This window comes from Bactrocera tryoni, chromosome 1, assembly GCF_016617805.1.
Source record: "Bactrocera tryoni isolate S06 chromosome 1, CSIRO_BtryS06_freeze2, whole genome shotgun sequence".
Classification (NCBI taxonomy): domain Eukaryota; kingdom Metazoa; phylum Arthropoda; class Insecta; order Diptera; family Tephritidae; genus Bactrocera; species Bactrocera tryoni.
The window spans coordinates 15,556,297-15,579,429 of NC_052499.1; the positions used below are offsets into that span (position 1 = coordinate 15,556,297).

General features: G+C 27.8%; 2 protein-coding genes across 12 annotated transcripts in view; one reads left to right on the top strand and one right to left on the bottom strand.

Annotated features, from left to right (window-relative positions):
• Positions 1-21,789, bottom strand: part of LOC120766257 — a 31,733-nt gene extending 9,944 nt beyond the window's left edge. For 4 of the 10 annotated variants that reach the window (XR_005704591.1, XM_040091675.1, XM_040091647.1 and 1 more), the window contains exons 1-5: positions 20,062-20,164; positions 19,517-19,694; positions 15,572-15,784; positions 9,415-9,484; positions 8,853-8,962 (exon numbers count right to left, since the gene is read on the bottom strand). Coding sequence is in view for 9 of the 10 variants with exons in the window: in XM_040091675.1 (XP_039947609.1) it covers positions 8,853-8,962; positions 9,415-9,484; positions 15,572-15,784; positions 19,517-19,607 (484 nt within the window). In the remaining variant the exon portion in view is untranslated. Of the gene's footprint in view, positions 1-7,684; positions 8,124-8,852; positions 8,963-9,414; positions 9,485-15,571; positions 15,785-19,516; positions 19,695-20,024; positions 20,165-21,683 lie in introns of those variants that run through there. The other 6 variants (XM_040091692.1, XM_040091706.1, XM_040091716.1 and 3 more) reach the window with 5 other exon arrangements.
• The window catches only part of LOC120766244 (soluble guanylate cyclase 88E), a 102,020-nt gene that overhangs the window by 17,308 nt on the left and 61,579 nt on the right, over positions 1-23,133 (top strand). The window lies entirely within an intron of this gene.

Below are 23,133 nucleotides of genomic sequence, written 5' to 3' on the forward strand. Positions count from 1 at the left end.
TAAGCCCCCTTTTCGTAGACCAGGTCACATATTTTGTTTTAAAAGGCATAAACATGAAGTGGAGTGTAGCTCCTAACTGAACTAAAACTGCTACATATTATACGAATTGAGACTGTGTTACCAAAGTGCTCCTCATTGTTGTTGTACTAAAATCGTGTTCATGTACCATAAGTGTGTTTACAGACCGCAAAAACTTAGTTGCTTGGTCACTCTTCTCATTTTCCGTGACCATTATTTTATAATAGCTTTGTCACCTTTAAGGAGCACTTTTATTTATCTCTCGGCTTGCAAAGAAAATATTTGTGGGATAGGTCTCTGTGTTACGGCATCTTACTGGCTAATTGGCTGACAGATCGCAAACAGAGGTCCATTCCCACGATAGTCGGGTCTCTGTAACCGGAACCGACCCGAATTTTTTTTATCAAGTTAAGAAGTGTCAACTTGTCTGAATTCTTCCACTACAACAAGAACAGATACTTGAGTGACTTTTTCAAGGGCGTGTCACTCTTAATCGGCAGGGTCATAGCAACATCTACTGGGAGGTCGATCCACAGGAATACATAGTTTGGTTACATGTCTGCTGATTAGTTTGTATCCAAAGAATATAGATATACTATATATATAACAAAGGAGAAAAATATGAACCAAAAATACGTTCTTTTTATCAATCCGGGTCAAATTTGATCAGACGTTAGGAAGCAAGAGTTTCAAATAAACTAATGATATATAATCTCACCAGACAATAAAATACTTCAACGTGAATATTTCTTAGTTTAAACAATCCGGGTCATAATTGATCAGATGTTAGCAAGCAAGATTTCCAATTAGACTAATTATATATAATCGTACAAATTAACAAAATAGTTCTAGGTAAAAATTATTTGTTTTTTGTCTGTCCGGATCAGATTTGATCATGTAAGCAATCATTCCGAATGGACTAATTATAAACCACATCAGATAATAAAATAGACTGCACGTGGATATTAATTTATATTTTATCAGTCCGGGTCAAATTTGTTCAGATGTATGCCAAGAAAGCCAAGATTAATTCTGAGCTCACGAGTTTACTGAAACTAACATCAATTTACTACAATCTCAAGGATGAGTAAGTATGTACTACACCAACACCAACAGCACGAACTTCCTTACATCGAATTAATATGAAAATTTCCATAAAATTTATGCAATTCTCTGGTTATTTGTTTACACGTATTTCGAAAAGTACTTACGCTTGTATTTTCACAAATCTGCATTCTGCGCCAAATGGAATATGAAGGAATATATGTTTCATTCTTCATTTCTCATTACCTGCCTGACGAAGCTCTAGTGTTTATTTAATGCAAATCACGAAAGCTTTCATATTGGTAGGGAAACAGTGAAAGTTTTAATATATGCACATGAATTATGACTGCATGTGCTTCAAGTTACCAAAAACCATATGTTGATGGGTAAGAGATACATACTTGCACTTATAATATATATATGTATATAAGAAAATATGCTGCTATAGTGAACTTCTGACCGAGATTATCTCTATACTATAATTTATGTGCTGTGCATTGTCAGTCGAAGCTACCTCTTTTGAGTGCGATGGCTGTCAGCACTCATGAAGATAGACAATTCCTGGCTAATTCCAAAAAATTTGATTCCAAGGAATAGAAATGACGCTAACTATATTCGAAGCTGTAATCCCACTGCTTTCAGAATTCTACAACCAACTTTAAATATCTTATTAAATGCATACCAGAATGACTAAGAAAAACCTTTTAATGCTACCTTCCTATCCGAATAAGATGGAATTAGCTTTATTCGAAAAGAACACAAAATGTCGGCATCTTTTATTCACTTAGTGGTGAGTCTTTACATACCCGCTGCTGTCAAGATAAAGTACCAACATCCAGGTATAAAAAACGCCATATAAAACAAATTGAAGATAATATTTACATTGGTTCCCTTATATGATATAAAGGACACTGCTGTAAAGAAGCCTAAAATGTTATATGACGGCTTCATCCGATGGAACCCCCTAGGACTTAATGATATAAACTATTTATAAAACGAACCCATGTTTCATCCAACAACATTACTGCGAAAGTTGCCTTCACTAGCAAGAATATTGGGACCTGTGATAGCTTCTTGGACAATAATAAAAGCGCAAAAATTGCTGTTTCATTATATGGATCACTCAGTCCACGAACCAATTGATATTTCTTTTTCTTCAGCCCTAATATTTGAGAAGAATATGTGGGTAGTTCAAAGTTCAATGAACTCTACTGTCCTTAAATCTGTATAAAATTAAATTTCAAAACCTAGAGAACTGGTTCGGAATGCAGCTTCCTTCGGGATATTAAGTTTGACAGAAAAATAGCGTTATTGGCTTAAAATTGGTTAGAACCTGCACCGAACTTCTTCTTAAAAAACCACTGTAAAAGCTGCTTCTTGCACTAAATAATATAAACATCTGTGAAGTATTTATCTATTACATTGACGGCCCTATATCCATGTCGTAGTGTTAAAAATTTTGTTCAATCTATATTTCGATGTTGTCATAAAGGCATAGAGGTAGAATAACCTGAACTTCTGAGTAATAATTAATAAAAATTATTAATAAATAATTTAAAGCTTCCACAGTTGAAGAACAAAAGAAACTTAAATGCATATTTTTATCAAATAACTGGTTCACTTAAAATATAGTTATTTGTAAAGACTAGTTTTGTAAATATATTATGTGCCAATCCTCACATTTTGCTGGAAATGTTGCTGCTTTTCTTCTCTCTTCTCTCTTCTCTCTACTTTAGTTTTCTCACATATTTGTTTCAATTACTAACTACACATATAAGATAGATTTGCTACGTTTCACCAACTTAACAGAATTTCTGAAAATCCTATTAGAGTCTATATATAAAGCAAGCGTCATAAGTTTTCTGACCTAAAATTTTAACTTCAAAGCAGTATAAGATTGAAACGCGAACAAGACTCCAAAATAGTTCCAAATAGACCATTTTATATATAATCTTACGAATCAACAAAATAATTCTAGGTGAAAATTTGTTTTTGTTTTTTGTCAGTCCGGGTCAAATTTGATCAGATGTATTCTGAGAAAGCCATTCCAAAAGTACTAATTACAAATCTAACCAGACAATAATATACTTCTACTTGAATATTTATTTATATTTTATCAGTGCGGGTCAAATTAGATCAGTTGTATTCCAAGAAAGCCAACATTAATTGTAATCTCACAAGCTAAATCGAAACACAAACAATCAAAAATTCCAAATAGGCTAATTATATATAATCACCCAAGTCAATAAAATAATTATAAGTGAAAATGTATTTTGTTTTTGTCAGTCCGGGTCAAATTTGATCATGTCAGCAATCATTCCAAACGGACTAGTTATAAGTCTCGCTAGATAATAAAATACTTCTACGTAAATATTTATTTATATTTTATGAGTCCGGGTCAAATTTGATCAGATGTATTCTGAGGAAGCCATTCCAAAAGTACTAATTACAAATCTAACCAGACAATAAAATACTTCTACGTGAATATTTATTTATGTATATTTTATCAGTCCGGCTCAAATTTGATCAGATGTATTCAAAAGAAGCCAAGATTAATTCTGATCTCACAAGTTAAACAGAATAATTTTCGAGTACTTGAAACTAACATTATTTATAGCTTTTCCTGGTCATTTTTCAACATATGTATTCCAAGAGAGTCAAGATTAATTCTAATCTCACAAGCTACATCGAAGCACAAACAATCTTTGCTAATCCCCACAATGTGTTCGCTACATACTTATGTACATATATAGTACACTGATTTGTATGGTATATGTCCAACCTACTCTTTTTTCTTTAATAAGGTCAACTGCTATACTCTCTTGTTGTCATACTCTCACTCTGTTTATAACTACTGCTCATTATCTTAATAAATAGTCGGATTATTTGATACATTTATAAGTACTTACCACAACTTCAAAATACACAACTCTACAAAAGGGTCAAAACTAGTGCACCTACATTCCATACTCAAAACCGTTACTTATTCAACAAATAAAAATTAACTGACAATCACAAAGATTGTACACACGAAACAATACACAAAAGGAAGAACTTTACATTTTTGCTTGAGCAAAACAAAAAACAACAAGAAAATGCTTGTGCACCAAAATTCTGACATTACACATAACGGACCAAAAGTACAAAGTGCAATGAGTTGCATTTAATTTGTCTCGTTGAAATCGAATTGTCAACTCAATTGAATGTGTCAGCATACTGACATTTTAAGCAATTTGTGTAGCGTATAAAATATATTTACATTTTTTACTTTTCGCGAAAGAAAAAAACAATACTTTACACATAACGGTCAGTGGGTGACAGAGCGTGTGCGCTTGACTTTTGTGTTTCCAAAAATGGAGTAAGAAGCTGTCAATTGGTGCACGAAAGTGGGCGGTTGGTCACGCTGTCAAACAAGCCGCTCAATCAACATGGAATTGAGATATTCAATTTGTGTGTGTATGAAAATTACAAAGGAGGGAAGTGGCTTTACATAGATAATCAGCAGTTTTGCTGCGCTTTCTTTTGCTTCTATATGTTTACAATTCTTTTTTTTTTGTTTTTGTATTACTTTACAAATTTCAACAATTTACAACAAAGTACAAAAACACATTAAACAATTTTTTATGTTTCAACGCGTTTGTGCAATATTAAAAAAATTACATTTGTTCATACTTTAATATGCTTTTTTCGTTAAATATTTCATTTTCTGATGTTTTTGTGTTAATTCTTTTCAATAATAATAACATTTGTATATAATTCGCTTGAGTTGTTCTCATTTTATTCTTGGGATTAGAATTATATTCGCAGTATTTACAGGCGAATGCACAATGCATGATTTTGTGTATTGGTTTGCACGTTAATTTCGATTTATTTACATTAAGTAAGTTGATTTAGTTGAGTTAAGGAATGTATAAGGAGGACGAAGTACGATTTACGAAACGAAATCATACAGCATTACAGACAGATAGATAAAGTACAGCAAATGAAAATTAAGTCTAATAAAATATAAATGATGAGTGAGCAAAATTAACAATTAAAGTACAAAAAAATATTAAAAATAAATAAAATTAGTCAATAATGTAGAAACAAAAATTTATATAAAAATATTAAAAATAATTAAAAATTAGTAAATAATGAAGAAAATAAAGTGTATAAAAAAATATATGAAATTGAAATGAAATTAAAAGTATTTTGTTGCTGGAAAAAATCAACCCACTACAAGTGAAGTGAAGTTCAAAATCCAAAATCCGTGTCACTTGATGGTGAGGATAAAGAAAACAAAAGTTTTTGATTACTTTTTTTTGTTAAATAAATGATTTATTTAGACTTGCATTATATGATTTTCCTGTTTTGTTTTGTTATGTTAGAATAATTCTTAGATATGTACTTCTTATTTTGTGATTGTTTTTTTTTTTGTTTGTACTATTGTTAAAATAATAACGATTATTTCTTCTATTATTTTTTGGCTTTGTATATGATTGTTGTTGTTCAATAGCACTTCTTGGCTTTGAGAGATTATCAAGAAGCTGCCACTATTCGCTCCCAATACGCTAATCAAATCCAACCAATCAGCGCCCGGCATTGCTCTTTTGTGACTTTTGTGAACGCTCTCAGTACTAATAAAGTATAAAGTGGCGCTCATAGCAAATCTATCAATAAGCATTTCGAGTGCCCAGTTTTACCCGTAACTTCGCAAACTTTCTGATTTTTATTTTTCTAATTTCCTTATCGTTATCCACTATTACTTCTGTTTTCTCAAAAAGCCCTATCTTTCACTTCAATATTTTAGGTTTTCTTCAAACGTCTGCAAAAGTTCTTTAAAAACCAATTTAGTTTAAGCGCTGCCCTCCTTAATACGTGAAGCTTTATTGCTAACGCTTTATACGCTTAGTTGAAAGCTTTTCTGTTCAGCTTCTCTACAACTTTCTTCTTTTAACTATTTATTCCATTTTATAATCTGTTTAATTTTCTTTTAGTGATTGCTTTGCACTCTCGTTATCCTCTTAGCAATTGTGCTCTTTTTTCATTTTCTTTTAATTTTTTGAAAGCTCCTCTCAGTAATATGGCTCTCAGTTCCTGCTCTTCACCACGATTTGAACTGGTATTAAGCTTATTTAATGCGCTACTTAGTTAAAATAGTATTTATTTAGTAAATATAATGAATTCATGATATGTAGCGTTCTGGACTTCAATTGAAAATTAAAAACAAAAATTACATTAAAACTTTTGTTAAAAAATTTTACTATTGTACAATAAAATAAGTATTATAATTTTTTATTTATTTTTATTTTTTATTCATATTAAAAAAATATTAATTTTTTATATTCTATAGAGTTTTTGTTATATTTTAGATAAAATTTTTTAATTTTTGTTTATAAAAATAAAAAAATTTTGATGTTATAAAATAAAATATTATTATTAAAAAATATTTTTTCTTAATCAATTTTTTGGTATATTTTATAAATACTTCTTTGCACTAGGTTTAATTTTTTAACTTTGAAAATGCTTAAAAAATTAATTAAAAAATTAAAATTTTTTTTATAAAAATAAATCATATTTTTATTTTTTTATTTATATTTACACAAAAAATTGTTTGTTATATTTTACATATTTTTGTTATACTTTAAATAAAAATTTAAATTCTTTATTTATATTTTTTGAAAAATATTTTTATTTTTTATATCTTATATATACTTCTTGTACTAGTTTCATTATATGTTATTTTAAAAAATATTTTTCATAAAAAAACAAAATATACAAAAAATTACAAATTTTTGTTTATAAAAAAAACATATTTGTATTTATATTTATTTACAAAAATTTTTTTTTAATTCTATGTATTTTGTATTATATTTATATAAAAATTTAAATTTTTGTTTGTAATAATAAAAAATTATTATTCGAAAAAATATATTTTGTTATGTTTTAATAATTTAAATTTTTGTTTGTAATAATAAAAAAATATTATTCGAAAAATATATTTTGTTATGTTTTGATTAAAATTTTTCTTTATTGTTTAATATTTTTTTTCTTATTTTCTGTTAGATTATATACATACTTTTTTGTGCTAATTTCATTATATACAATTTTTAAAAAATATTATTCCAAAAACGAAATATATAGAAAAATTAAATATTGTTTATGAAAAAAAAATTTTTTTATTTATATTTCCAAAAATAGTTATTTGCAATATTTTACATATTTTTTGTTATATATAAAAAAATATTTAAAAAAAATGTGTCATAGTTTATATAAAAAATTTAAATTTTCGTTTTTTTTTGGAAAAATATTGTTTTTTATATATACTTTTTGAAAATAAATAAATTTTTATTTCAAAATCAGCACTGTTGAAAATCAGTATATTTTTTCGTATATCGAAAAGCTCGCACTTTTCTTGCCACATTTCAATTGAAGTCCATAACATTCACAATTAATTTATTATATTATTGCGTTTAGTTGTTGTTAAATGATTAATAAATATATTTCATTAAAATATATTAAATAAAAACTATTTTGGTTTGGGGTTTTTTGGTTTTATTTTAATTTTAATGAAGCTTTTAAATCAGTTTTTTCTCTCATCCTACTTCATCGTTACCAACTAAATATAAGATATGTAAGTAAGTAAGTTTTTGTTTGGTTCAGTATTTATTCTTTAAATTTAAAGTAAACATATGTTTTATGACGTTAAATACAATGAAACATTTAACGAATTTCTGCTTGTTTGCTTTGCATTTCTCTTTAAACTTATTTAGTCGCTTTGATCTTAGATCTTTTTGCTTGCGCTACTTCACTCAGACTAATGTTTGAATGTAAGTTTGTGTATACAATTAGTCATTTCGCTATTTATTCAGAGATATGTGTATATATGTATGTGTAATTTTAATTTAAACATTTACAGACAAAAAAAAGTTGTAATGCCAAGACTACGTTAATTTAAAAATTCATTTAAAATTTAATTGTATTGTTGTAAACACTAGCGTATTTTTCTGTGCAGTATAGAACTTTTGTGCAGCTGTGTAGATTTGCTAGCGAAAATTGGCTATTTGCTCAAATATTTCGTGCTGCAAATATAACAATTAAAATATAGAAAGAAACATACATATTTTATGAAAATATTAGCAAAAATAGTTCGCTTACGCAAAAAATTACAAAAACATTAAATATATATTGTATATACCATGTGAGACGCCAATTAGTTAATAGTAGTGGTAGTAGTATTACATATATGTACAGGTGTTTGCATAACTCATTGCCTAGTGTGCGCTCACTCGACTACTTTCACTTACATACATACATACATAAATAGTAATAATTTTCCTATTAAAATTTTGCCATATTTTCATACATACATATCTCGAATAAAGTTTGCCAATTCTTTCAATTATTTCGCAACTTTCGCTGAGTGAGCAGTACTAAAATGTTTATGGTATAGTTTTCGGTATAGCTGTTATTGTGCTTAATTGAATTTGAAAAAATTCTTTTCGGTGTAGAGGATATGCGAATGCATTTGTTGTAATTCTTCATTTTTATCACTCTTTACGCTATTTGCTTCGTGTTTACAATATTTGCAATTATCTACATGTAATTCGTTAAATATCTTTATCAAATTGTTTGCTTCGTTTGAATTTTTTCTTATAAATTTTGTTCGTTTTACTTATTTTTTTTTTGATACTTGTAAATATTGTTGTTCTGTATTTTGTTACGCTTTGTTGTTGTTTAATTTTTAGTAGAGTATATATATTTTCTGGTTGTTGTTGATTTGTTGTAACTTAAAATTTACAGTTCCTTACCCTTGTTGAGTTCTTGGAGCAGCTTATCCTCTGGCTCGTATTCCAAAGGCACCAAAGCGTTTGGTGTGTATGGCTTGTCCTTCAAGTAGAGACCGTAACGAGATGGGTATCTGCAATGAAGGAGGGGAATTTTTTTCATTGAAAAATCGTAAAATAATTTCCAAGAATTGAATAAAGAGTACAAGTGAAATAGATAAGCAGATTTACTTTATAGTAAAACGAGAAATTATTTCTATGAATGGGTGCTTCATGAGCAAAGAAGCGGAGGAAAGCAAGTTTTAGTTAACATAACCTCATAAAGCAACGCAAGTAGAATAAAGCTTGTAGTCTTAATACGCTTTATTGCATTTCTGCTCTACTATGTGCGTTGAGTAAGCAAACTATTTGCATAATTATTATGCCAACGTCTAAAATTTACCGCGTTTATAAAGTTAAAATTGATATACTATAGTTGTTTCTTTTTTATTGATAAATTACAACTCTTGCTTGCGTTAAATTTTTATTTTTTTACATATCTTATATATAAAATATATATGTATATATATTTTTTCCGACGACTCACCTGCGTTCGATTTCTTGCATGCGCTTCAAGTGATCATTCCAAGCCCTCTCTGCGTCGTAGTTGGCTGGAACTAGAATAAAAGTAGAACACAAATTAATATTGAAATATAGTTTTTGTAGAAGCATAAATATTAAAAAATAAATAAAAGTGGCTTACAGTGAAAATAGTAAAGCATTTAGACGCGAAATCTCATTAGCAAATAAAATCCATGGCAATACATACAACGATAAGCAAGAGAGCATAGGTGAAATTTCAGAAGCATTTTAAAGCATGTGTCCAAGCAGAAGAGGTTTGAAAGAATGGCAAGAGATAATTTGAAAAAATATATTATTTAAAATTGTGATTATTGTAAATAATATTTAAAAAAATATTTTTTTTTAATAACGTGATGGAAAATTATACATAAATTAATATAAAATTAATAGAAAATTACATGAATTACAAATTGTATAAAAATTAATTATTATAGAAAATCTATTAACCTTAAATAAAAAAGTTGTATAAAATAAAATTTATATGGTAGATATTATAAATAAATATGTGTATTTGGTTAAAAAAATGTTTATTACCAAAAACTAAATAGCAAAAAAAAATAAATAACTAAAAAATTTTTTTAAAATATTTAATTAATAATTTAATAAAATTAATTAAAAAAATTTATAAATTAAATAAAACTAAATATTAACGTAAAAAATTATTAAATATTATATTTATGTAGTGATACAATACAATTAAGTAAAAAAATTGATTAATTAATAAAATTAATCAAATAAATTTATAATATCATATATTGTATATTAATTTAATATAAAATTAATAATGCAGAAAACACTAAAAATTATATAAAATTATTAAAAACATACCAGCAATACTTTATTATAATTAATTAAAAATTTTAATTAATTTAAAAAATTAATAAACTAAACTTTTAATTTTAAAATAAAAAAAAATAAAAAAAAACACTATTTATAAAATTAATCAATTAATTTAAAAATGCTTTATGTATTAATAAAAAAATTAATTATACAAAAAAAAATAAAAGGAAACAATACAAAAAAACTAAAAAAAATAGAAAATGAAAATACAAATGAATTTTTAAAATTAATAAACTAAATTTTAAATTTAATATATAATAATTTATATTAATTTAAAACTACATTACATATTAACAAAAAAATTAATAATTCAAAAAAACTAAACTTAAAAATAAAAAAAAATATAATTTATAAAATTAATTAATATATAGTTTATTTTAGTTTAAAAATTAACAAAAAATTCAATAATACAAAAAACATAAAAAAATAAATTAAATTAAAAAAAATTAATTTATAAAATTGATAAAGCTAAATTTAAATTTGATATAAAAAAATTTATTTCATTTAAAAATACATTATGTATTAACAAAAAAAAATTATTAATAAAATTATTAAATGAACTAAAAATATTTTTTGAAATACAAATAAAACAAATGCAATATGTTCTACTTATTTTACCAATGAATTTTTAAATTTAATAAACTAAATTTTAAATTTAATATATAACAATTTATATTAATTTAAAATGTTTTATGTATCAAAAAAAAAAATAATAATTCTAAAAACTAAAATTAAAAATAAAAAAAAATTAATTTATAAAATTAATTAATGTATAATTTATTTTAATTTAAAAATTAGTAAAAAATTTAATAATACAAAAAACACTAAAAAAATAAATTAAATTAAAAAAATTAATTTATAAAATTGATAAACTAAATTTATAATTTAATATATTAATATTTTTTTAAGTTTAAAATTATTTTCATAAATAAAATTAATAAATCGGAAGGAAATATTTTGAACTTTTTACATTCAGATTTTCCTATTTGAAATTAAAAATTGTATTTAAAATTTATTTTGAACTTTTTTACTAAATCATTTCAAAGATATTTCGAACTTTTTATAGTGTACGTCCTTCAAATAATTCGTTTTTATTATGATATGACGAAATGCAATAAAGAATCAAATGAAACCACGAATTCATTTAAGTTGCGCACAAAAACCAGATGCAGAACATCACACATACATACATACTATATGAAAAGATATATTTATGTAAACACGAGCGTAAAACAAGTGTGTAAACAAGCGCGAAAATGCAATGGCGCTGAATGCATGAAAATGAATATGCAAATACAAGTGTAGGTGTATACGTGAAAATAACTGGCAATCGGATTGCACACAAGTAACTTCAGCCATTCGTCATTTCTAAGAATTATTTAATTAAAAAACAAATTGCTTGTAAAAAATTCAGAAATTGCATAAGTCACTCTCATTTCATTGCAAATATTAATAAGGGTGGAGAATATATAATTTCCTTTTTTAAAATTAACCACAACGAAATAATTTAACATGAGAAATTAATTTTGCAAAATAAAATGGATAATAATTTAAGAAATTCAATACTTGAAATATGAAAAAAATACCTGTTTACAGAGCAAATTTACAGTTGAGTAACTCAAAGCGCTTTCGTAGCAGAAACATGATGCAGCTTGTCTAAGGTCTGTACCTATACGTGTTTGGACACGTCTACACAGTGCAGAGTATTGTAAAAGTAGAGCATGCGAAAGGTCAAATAACACAGAATATTTATACTGTCAAAAGCCCTGAGTAGCTTTGTAATCAGTTAATCATCTAACATAAGCGCCTTCTCCAAAAATTCTTCTACAAATTTACATACACATGTGTATGTATGTATATCTTGAGTTTATGCTGCCAAAAAACTAGCAGTCGCAATAAAACACTAGCTAACTAACATTGCATTTAACATTTTATTAAGAACAATAACACAATTAACGCATTAACATTGAAAACTGTTGAACGGTTAAACTCAAATTGGATTTCTAAGACTCTTTTTATTAGAATACTTAAATGTATTCAACAAATTGTACAATAAATAGTATAAAATTAAATGAGTACTATAAATTTTTGTAAATATTTATTTACTTTTTTTTGATTTTTTTTTAACTTTTTCAAATTTTCTTTTTTTCATTTTTGTAATTCTCAGTTAGAATCTTTTAAAGTAGTTATTTAAATATATTCTGTTCTAAAACCAGATCATACAATTTATACAGGCTCTATGTATTGTTTGTGTATTGTTTATTTGTTTTTGTTTGTTTTCGAGAAAAAATAGAGAGAAAAAAAGACAATTTTGCATTACATTTATGTACTAAAAATTGTGTAGATTTGGTTTGAGAAAATTTATTAATTATTGCAACTTATTATTTCGCTATGAAAGGTGGATAAACCCAAAACCAAATTTTTTTTAACTTTTTTCGAATACTACCTACCAAATTCTGTGCGTACTCTACTAATTTAATCGTACTACTGAAGTGTTTTACCGCGATCCTACAACCAATAACGTTTATACCTCTCCTATTACCTTGTACCAACGCTTCCAACCATATTTTAAACATATGTAAATATGTATGCAAACACTTAACCTGATATAATTCGCTTTCTTAAAGTGTTGCGACAAAAGGTTCAGACATATAATTTTAATCATAACATGTTATCCTAAGTATGCATATAGACGTAAATATTATATGTCAATTCTTATGCACATAAATATGTACAGGAAAAGCCACCACATATTGGCAATCAAAGCAAACACCCACAAACGCTGCCGGTTATTTGATAACAAAGCTGAAGGCGAATTGCCAAAATGCAAAGAAAGCCGAAGACATGTTGTCTACATATACATATACTATTTATATATGAATATGTTTGGATTGGAAAAATAAGGATTGTTATGCAAACGAATTATTGAAGTATATACATATATACACAGTCAGTACATATGTATGTGTGTATATAAGTAGGAAATGGAAACCTATCAAAGCTTTCCACGTAGCTGCTATTGTTCATTATATTGTTGTCGTATTTGTTGTAGCAAAGCCAAATGTTTATTGAATTTTCGAACTGTTTTTCTACATAGCTATGCACATATTGGCTTGAAAGTCGGCACTCTGCAGGAAAAATTGAGCAAAATTTTATATTTAGGTGTGCGTTGGAAGGTTTCAGAATGCCAGCAGTCCCGAAAAAAGTAAATGTTGATGTTTATGATCATATATGTATATAAATATGTTATATAATATGATATTCGTATATATTGTAACTAATATATAAGTATGTGTGAGAAAAATTTGCAGCACATCAATGGTTGAGCAATACTCACACTGTGAGTCTCACATATCAACACATACGTATGCAAAGTTGTAGGCGTATTTGTTTACTGCTCATACCGTTATGCGCTAAAAACACTAAACTGACGTAATTCGCCAAGGGGCTATTTTTATAAAAATTAAATAATATTTGTGCAAGTTAATACCTGCTGACACGACGCAGCAGCGTCGATAACACAGAGACGACATATGTACATATGTATGCATGTATTTTATTTACTTATTTTTGAAAGCTAATTTAAAGTTAAAATAAAAAAACAGTATTTTGTATCTACTTAGTTTTCAATTTTATTTTTGAACAAAATTTTTTAGATTTTTTTTAAATAAATTATTTTTAATTTTATTTATGAATAAATTTTTTTTTCGATTTTTTTTTTAGTTTTATCTTTGAAAAATTTTACTTTATTTTATTTAATTTAATTTTGTTATTTAATTTTTTTTTCAACTTAATTTGTAGGTGACACTGAAATTGCTGTGTTGGCCAAGTGGACGAATCTTGCCAACTCGCAACACCTCTGAGGTGTTGCAAATATTTCTTGTATGACGCATGCAATGTGTCATTAAAATTGACCAAGGTTTTTGCAGTGAACGATGAATCGACAAGCGACCACAGTATGCGAGCAATTTGCATGAAAATCACAATCACAAATGAAACGAAAATGCAATGAATTTGTGCGCGTATACTACATATAAACATGTAACTGTTAAAACATGGCATAAATATGTATTTGCTTTTTGATTGCGCAATATTGTAATGAGCATTAACACGTTGACGGCTATGAATTCGCTGCTGTACAAGTTCAAGTTGCCGATGATGCGTGATGAGATGGCATTTAATTGAATAATAATTAATAAAATATAATTTAATGAAATAAGCTAAAATTGTAGACAATAATTTTTTGGAAATCAAAAAGTACTTAAGTTTTTTAGGGATGTGCCAACAATTCTATGTATTAAGATATTAATAATTTTGAATTCGTTTAATATTAACAAAACAATTAAGCAATGAAAATATAAAAAAATTTAAATTAACAAAAAAGTCGACTTTTATCGATATTTTTTTTTTCAAATCAGTATACCAGTATTTTCAAAAATATTTGAACATAAAAAATTTGGTACCGCAGCATAAATTCAAATAAAACGTGTTTATAAAGTTTTTTATATATGCAATTACATAAAAAAGTCGACTTTCATCGATAAATTTCTTTTTTAAATTAGCATAACAGTATTTTCAGAAATATTTCAGCATAAAAACATTTTAGCTAAGCATAAATTCAAATAAACGCGTTTATACAAAATTTTAAATATGCAAATAAATAAAAAAATCGAGTTTTATCGATAATTTTTTTTTTCAAAACAGCATACCATTATTTTAAAAATCTGATACGTAAGCATAATTTTGTACTAACTGAATTTATTAAAAATTTTTAATTTGTAGTTATATAAAAAGTCTAATTTTATCGATATTTTTTTTATCAACATAGCAGTCTTTGCGAAAATATTTGAGCAATCAATATGATACTTTATTTGTTGCATAATATGTAAATATAATCGAAAACGACTTTTATCGATAAATTAGCTTTTCTAATCGATATATCCGTAATTTTAGAACTGAATTGTGCGTAACTTGAATTGAAAATGATTATATTATGTAAAAATTACTACCATTTTTAATCAGAATAAAAATTTATCGAACAAATTTAATTATCGACATTCGATATAAAATAAATTTTGAACTTTGAGAGCAAATATTTCGATTTTGGACGCTTAATTCGAGAAATGAAGAAATGGCTGTTTTACTTAAAGCTCTAATCCTCTAAAAAACTTTAACTTTAATAAATTGACTTTTTTGCCAGCACATCCCTCTTGACTACATTTGTAAATATTTTGAATAAAACAAGGCAAACAAAGCTATGGGAAATTTTCGCCAACACTTACTTGTTCTGCTGTAGTGATGATCATAGATGGCACGTGGCGAGTAGCCATAGGTGTCTCTGCTCACTGGCAAGTATCTGTAGCCATGCGACTGCACACGCTCGTTGGCAGTGGCGGGTTCATCGAAGATGCTCCTGTATGTGGCTGGCGAGTCCAAGTACGAGCTGTATGGACGGCTGACGCGTGGTGTCTCATGAGCACGGATGTCTTCGGATCCTAGAAACGGCAAATATAAACGAAAAAAATAAAATTAAACTTTTGCTAAATTGCATCTAAAGTAGTTCGTTTAAGATTCTTATAATTAGATTTTGATGTAAACTATTTCGTGTTTGTATTTGTTGGTAATTATACGCAACATGTACTTGTTCAAAACGTTAAATAATAATGTGATTATTTTCGAAATTAAATATTTTAAATATTCGAAAAATTAACAGTTCAGCAGTTTAAAAAATGAACTTCGAAAAACTTTAAATTCTCAAAAATTATGAACATCGAATAACTAAAAATTCTGCCTTTTAAAAAATGCAATGTAAATTAAAGGGTTTTCTTATATTCATGAAACCTATATCAGAAGTTACGATTCATAACTTTATCTAGTGAACCCTCACAAGCAGGTCAAGACCAAATATGTTTATCCAAACTCATTTCCTTAATGTTTGTATTACTCAAAAGACTTAACACTATTACATTGACGCATATTTGTGAACTCAGAAAATCGCACAAAAACAATTAATAATCCAAAATAAGCACGTAGAGGCGCATTATTTTCTAGGGTAAATCTCTTAAATTTACTCAAGTGAAATTGACATTCTCAGCTGTTTCGATGCGTCTGCTGAATATCTATACATTGCTTTGTAACGCATTGCCTTTACAGGTTGCTTGTTGTTTTTGTGCTTGCTGAAGTTGCATTTTGCATTGCAAGTGTTCGTCTGCGTCTAAAGTGCTTTCGAAATCATTTTCTAATTTCGAACTTCAAATTTTCGAAATTAGTTTTTATAAGTTTTTAAAATTATTTTGTTGCATTTTGCATTGCAAGTGTTCGTCTGCGTCTAAAGTGCTTTCGAAATCATTTTCTAATTTCGAACTTCAAATTTTCGAAATTAGTTTTTATAAGTTTTTCAAATTATTTTGTTGCATTTTCTATTGCAAGTATTCGTCTGCGACTAAAGTGCTTTCGAAACCATTTTCGAATTTGGATTTTTCGAAATTAGTTTTTATAAGTTTTTCAAATTATTTTGTTGCATTTTGTATTGCAAGTATTTGTCTGCGACTAAAGTGCTTTCGAAATCATTTTCGAATTTGGATTTTTCAAAATTAGTTTTTAAAGGTTTTTCAAATTACTTTGTTGCATTTTGCATTGCAAGTGTTCGTCCGCGCCTAAAGTGCTTTCGAAATCATTTTCGAATTTCGAATTTGGATTTTTCGAAATTAGTTTTTCAAAAATTTTCAAATTATTTTGTGTCATCCCTAAAACATTTGGTCACCGAAATATTAACAATAAATTCATTTAAATACTAAAATAGCTGACGATTTATCCAGCCGCCGCAGTAGCGTTTGCAACAACAGAAAAATACATTTTTGTGGTTTTATTGCATATTTCAACTCACTGTTTATTCGCTAGCCTTTTCCGTTTTCAGTTTTTGGCTTTTCGCCAATTTCACACTGCGAAAACACATAAATCGCCACGCATATCTGCGCAGCTTCAACGAAACATTAGTTTTTGTCTGCTTTCGAAGATTTTGCTTTCAATTTACCTATTTCTGTGTATTTTAGCGAATTTCAGTTTTATAAAATTCTTTTATTTTTTAACGAAATATTATTTTATGACTTTGCATAGTGAAAATATATACTTTTCGATACGAAAATAAGCAATGTGTTGGCAGGCTAGCTGGCTGGGGTGATTTGTCGTTTCGAAAATAGCGCACAGTTTCGTTGATTTTAGTTAAGATTTCACTCGAAATTTGTGTATGTGCGTGTGTGTGTGTGTGCGTGCGTAAAACAAAATTTTATTATACAAATTAAAAATATTTAGTGCTTGGAAAAGCATACCAATCGCTTTATAGTATATGAAGATGTTATTTCTGAGTGTACAGATCAAATGTTCTGTGTCTGTATACAAAGTGTGAACTCGACATCATTTATATATAGTAAATTTTATAAATATATTTAAATATATATAGAAAAGCGAAAAGGTGTCACTTGAGCATAAGTTTTTCAATGTTTTTTTTTTTATATTTTGGGTTGCTGATTTTTTGGAGTGGGCACCTTGAAAATGATCCATAGAATGCTTATAGGTGTGTATAATCTTATGTAAGTATATAGTATTATATATATATTTTTATTTATATTGTAGTCTAGATTTCTGGCTTATAAATTAATTTTAATTAAAATTACACCTTATAAATATTAAGTTCCCCAATTATCGCATCAATAAACTAAAATATAGTTTCAGTGATTTTAGTGCAAACAAATACCTAAATATTTCATCAAAGATAATTGCTAATATTGGATTATTTTACTTTTACAAAATAATTATAAAAACAATAACCTTACAGTTTGTGTTATATAGCCGACCTATTACCAATAGTTACTTACTAATTATAAACCCAAAAAGAAGTATAATAGTAGCTTTTTAAGACTTTATTCAAATAGGTGCGCTTTTTTGGTTAGAAAGGTTAACACAAAGTTCTAGAACTCTATTTCGTCCACTCATTTATCAAGAATTGTGGAGAAACTGTATCAATATACTATGATGGAATCAAAACAGTAAATCCCTGTTGAATCTCTCGCCTGATCTTGCACTTACGTGCTATACTCAATCATGAGCCCTGATGTTCACTGATGAAGGAAACCACTAAGAAAAGTTCGATCATTATTCTACAAATACAAACTTTTAAAATTTCGTATAGTTACACTTCATCAGCACATAGACAAATTTTAGATCCCTAAAAACTACACGTTCCTACTGAAACCAACAAACAATTTATTTTTCTAAATTTTTAAACTTCAAGCATAATTTTCTTTTTAAATAACCACGTTTTTGTATATATCGCCACCTAAATTGCAAAACAACGTATCATAAAAAAAATCGAAATTGAGTTTTTTATTGCTTACAATTCACTACATCATATTACAAACATGTAGCATAAAATTTTCTGCTGCCACTCTCGGAAATAACAAGTATATAACTAGTGTATAACCAGTATACGAGTATTATAACGAGTACGTAACGGGTATATAACCATTTTATAACCAAAATTCAGATTTTGTTGCAATATGAGTATTTTTTAATAAATTGTTTTTTCTTCGCCTGTAAACTTATGAAAAGTGATGTTACGCTATTTTGTATTTCATGCGATGGATGTAGTTCGTAGTCAGTCCAAATCACAAATGATGTCTATTTTCATATAAGACTCAAGTTTCTCGATATGTTTTTCCCACCATTACCAGAACTTCGTTTCAAACTCAAATCGATTTTAATGATATTAGAGATACGTTAGACTATTTTGGAAAAAGTTTTCACATATTATATCAATATTTTTGAAACTGTTTTTATACAAAAAAAAATTTACTTGTTCAATTCACAACCTGTCGTAAAGCATCGTGAAATCGTAAAATTATAAATTTTTACACTTGTTTTTTTTTTTATAATTTTACGATTTTACGATGCTTTACAACAGGTTGTGACTGTAAAATTATCAGGTAGTCATATAAAATAGTCTTATCTTAAAATTGTAGAACGTTAATATTGAAAAATGTTTAATGCGACAAATTTTATTTTTCCATAATTTGGAATTATTTTATGGCGATTATTTTTTTCATAATATGTTTTATCAATGGTTTCGTTTTACGCTGATTATTTCTGTCTTATATTTTACTTTTTTTCGTAAATTATTTCTGTCTTATTTTTTATTTAGTTTTTTCGTAAATTATGCTTCACAAACTCACCCTTCAAGGATCTGATGTAAGATTGCCAGAATTTCGCCTTCTTGCTGGGGGTCTCATTGCGACCAATCATTTCCAAATGGCTTTTAAACATTTTGATCGATTTGCTGTTGCTTGTTTCGAAACAAGAAATTTATATAGTTTTAATTTTACTGAGGTTCGATGTCAAATATCTCGTTCGCTGCAAGAAAGTAGAGCAAAAGGCAAAAGAAAAGTAAATAAATGGCGTACAACAAAGAGTGTGTGTTTATGAACGAGTTTAGACTAAATGAGCAGCACTATTTTCTTAAACTAAAAAATAACTTTTTTATTGTATATATATTTTTTTATATATATCACTACTTTTTTAAACTAAAAAAAAAATACTTTTTTTATACATTTTTTCTATTATTTAGTGACTAATTGCTAATATCCACTTTAGTTATTCTTCTCCACTTTTCTACAACAGTTTCATGTATGACGTTATATTTATTACTATTATTATTATTATTAAAAACTTCGATATCTTTACTGTTCTGCTAAGTTTTTTCTTTCAACGGCTCGTTTACTTTGTAATTCTGCTCCAGTTCTTTTTCTCGAATAAAAAGAGCGCAGAAAATGTCGAAGACTATCGCAAAGACGACAAGATCACCGAACACTAAAAATATATTTTCACGTATAACGACACCGCACTTCAAAAATGTTTCGTCAAATTCACACAAACACTCACACACACACACACGAATGAGTTTGCGCTATACGCATATAAATGAGCGCTCAAAGCTTTGCAGCTTGTTGAATGAGCAAGCGCGAGCATAAAAACGTATTTTGCTCATTTCGTGCGAACACCAGCGAATGTAGATAGGTAGATAGGCCGCCAATACAGCAATAACAACAATAACAACAATTTGAAAAACCTTTTGCCAATATGATCTGCTCGCGGAAAATATTTATTTATGTATTCGCTATGAGTTGAAGGTGTTGGTGATAATGGTGGTGGTGTTGCTTGCTGTTGATCGCTACTCGTTGATCGTCTTGCTGGCGTTTGCTGTTGCTTTGTGGGCTTGTGTTGTTGGAGTGGGCAGCAGTGATACGTACAAGCGGCAGCTAAATTTCACGGTTATTTTTAAATGTCCTTGAGTTGAATATTTTCACAGCGCGCCAATGCAGAGGGTTGAGTTGAGATGACGGCGCGCAGCCATATCCATACATACGTGCGTGCATATGTATGTGTGTGCGTTTGTGGTGTGTATTGGAGTTTGCAGTGGCGCTATGGCCACTTGCGGCGGCGGCGTTTCGTTGGCCATATATTTTATTGTATTAATTCTTTATTGTTTCCTATTTTCTTTTTTTGAGTTTGGTGCGTTTATTTTTTCTCGCTTGCGGCGTATGGTGGTGTTCGCGTTCAGCCGCGTTGTTCGTTATAAATTTTTGTGGTTGTTGTTGTTGTGACTGATCATGTCATTTTTGGCACGGATACAAAATTTTGAAATATTTCATCATTTCATTATGCTCAAGCATGTTTGCTGTTGCTCCAAAACCGCTGTATATATCCAAGGTGTTGTATAATGTGGTTTAATAAAAAATTTTCCGGCATGAATGTTATGTATTTTTAATATATTTAATTAATTTTTTATTATGAAAAATATTCTGCATTTTTAAGGATCTGTTGACACTTTCTGCCGATTTTTTTTAATTTCTTTTTTTATTTTATTTTTTTGTGTTTTATTTTTTTGTATTTTTTTAATCCATTTCTAATTTTTTTAATTATTTGTAATTAACACGTTTGCGCGCTATTAACGTTTTTGTTTACTAATTTAATCATGCCTATTTCTTTAATTTAGTTTTTAATGTAATAAATCCTATTTTTTATTTTTTTGTTGTTTTTTTTTTTTGTATTAATATGAAAGTAATTTTGAGAAAGTCTCTAGTCACTTTTTGTTAAAAAAATCATAAAAATGTTATGATTTTATTATTTGATTTCTTATTATTATTTATTTAATATTGCAATTATTTTAAGGCTTTTTCATATTTTTTTAAACAAATTATTGTTTTAATCTCCTTTTACTTTTTTCAAAAGTCCTTTAGTCAAACAATTTTCACTTTCTTTTTTCAAATTTTTGGTGCTTCCTCATTTTTTCCCAATATTTTTTATAAATAAATTTGAAATTATTTCAAAAAAAATTCTTACATTTTTCTTTACTCCTACAAAAAAATAGCGATCTATCCTCAACGAAGAATTTTTTCAAACTGTTCGATGTTGAAAATCGGCTTCACCAATTTCATTCGCTTTATCACAGAAATTCCTTTTATTCTTGAGTATATGTAAGAATTCACCGTTATGTATGCGCAGTGTATAAGCCAATACCACTAAAAATGTTAATTGCAAATGTGTATGTGTATTGCGTTGGTAGTGATAGCCGAAAGCTCCGTGCGCCAACGCTTTCTAAAGCAATGAAATACCCACACATTTGTAAGTTTAAAGCAAACGCGAAATATTCTACAAAAACACACAGATTTTATAATAAAATTTGTTGTTTGTATTGCTTATAAAGATGTGTTTACATACTAGGGTCTTCATATCCTCCCACGAGTAAATGCTTTGTACACTGCCTTGCTGCATTTGGCGATCATTGAAAGTATAACTCAAAGCATTGTTGTTATTGTATTTCTTTTGTTGTTGTTATTGTATTATTTTTTTGGGTTTTGTGATTTTATCTCATTTCAAAAATTTCATTATTCTATTTCAAAAAAGCCTTGGGAAGTCTTACAAACGATCTCCCCGGACATGTTCGTGCGTTGATCACAGTTAATCGCCGATTATGTGCACACACTCACACATGCTGCCAAGTATTCTCAGTGGCAATCTGACCACAATTATGATATTTTGGTCTTTCGCATTGAAAATTGGCATATAACACCTCCGCTTGTTTGACAAAAAGAGTTTATTTGAGTTTTTTTTCACTGTCAACTTCCATTAAGTATTACCAACTTAAAGCGAGGATATATAACATGCATACATACATAAATACATATGCAGAAATTAATTTCGCATATTTTTTCACATTTGCAGACACTTGTTCTGTTGAGGTCTTTGCTCTCCCTAATTATTGTTTTCAATTTAATATTTCAAATAAATTACATTGATTCATTTTAAAATGTCCCCTGTACTGGCAATAAATCAACTTACTGCTATATATGTATTAATTACGTCAAATTTGATCTTGAACGCTATGCTGACCTCTTCCTTTTTGCCCACTCACTCATTAGCTCGCATTGGCTATTCACCCACCTGCTGCTGCCTCTTTCTTCTGCCGTTTAACCCGCAGAGTTTGGTTTTGCAGATCAGTCGGTGGTTAATGTGAACTCTGGTCTATATAGTAATGAAATTGTATGTATTTGTACATATGTATATACAACAAATTTCATATAACATTTATGATATACAAAGTAAGCTATATGCTCATATATACCCAAAAATATATATGTATGTATTAATATACATATGCTTTAACTTTATATCTGCATGAAGTGATTGTCTCACAGAACTATGAGATCATGCGCTGTTTGATTCGATTTTAGTTTACATTTTCATACCAAGTATATATTTGTTTGTAAACAGAAAGAATTTTCCGCATCAT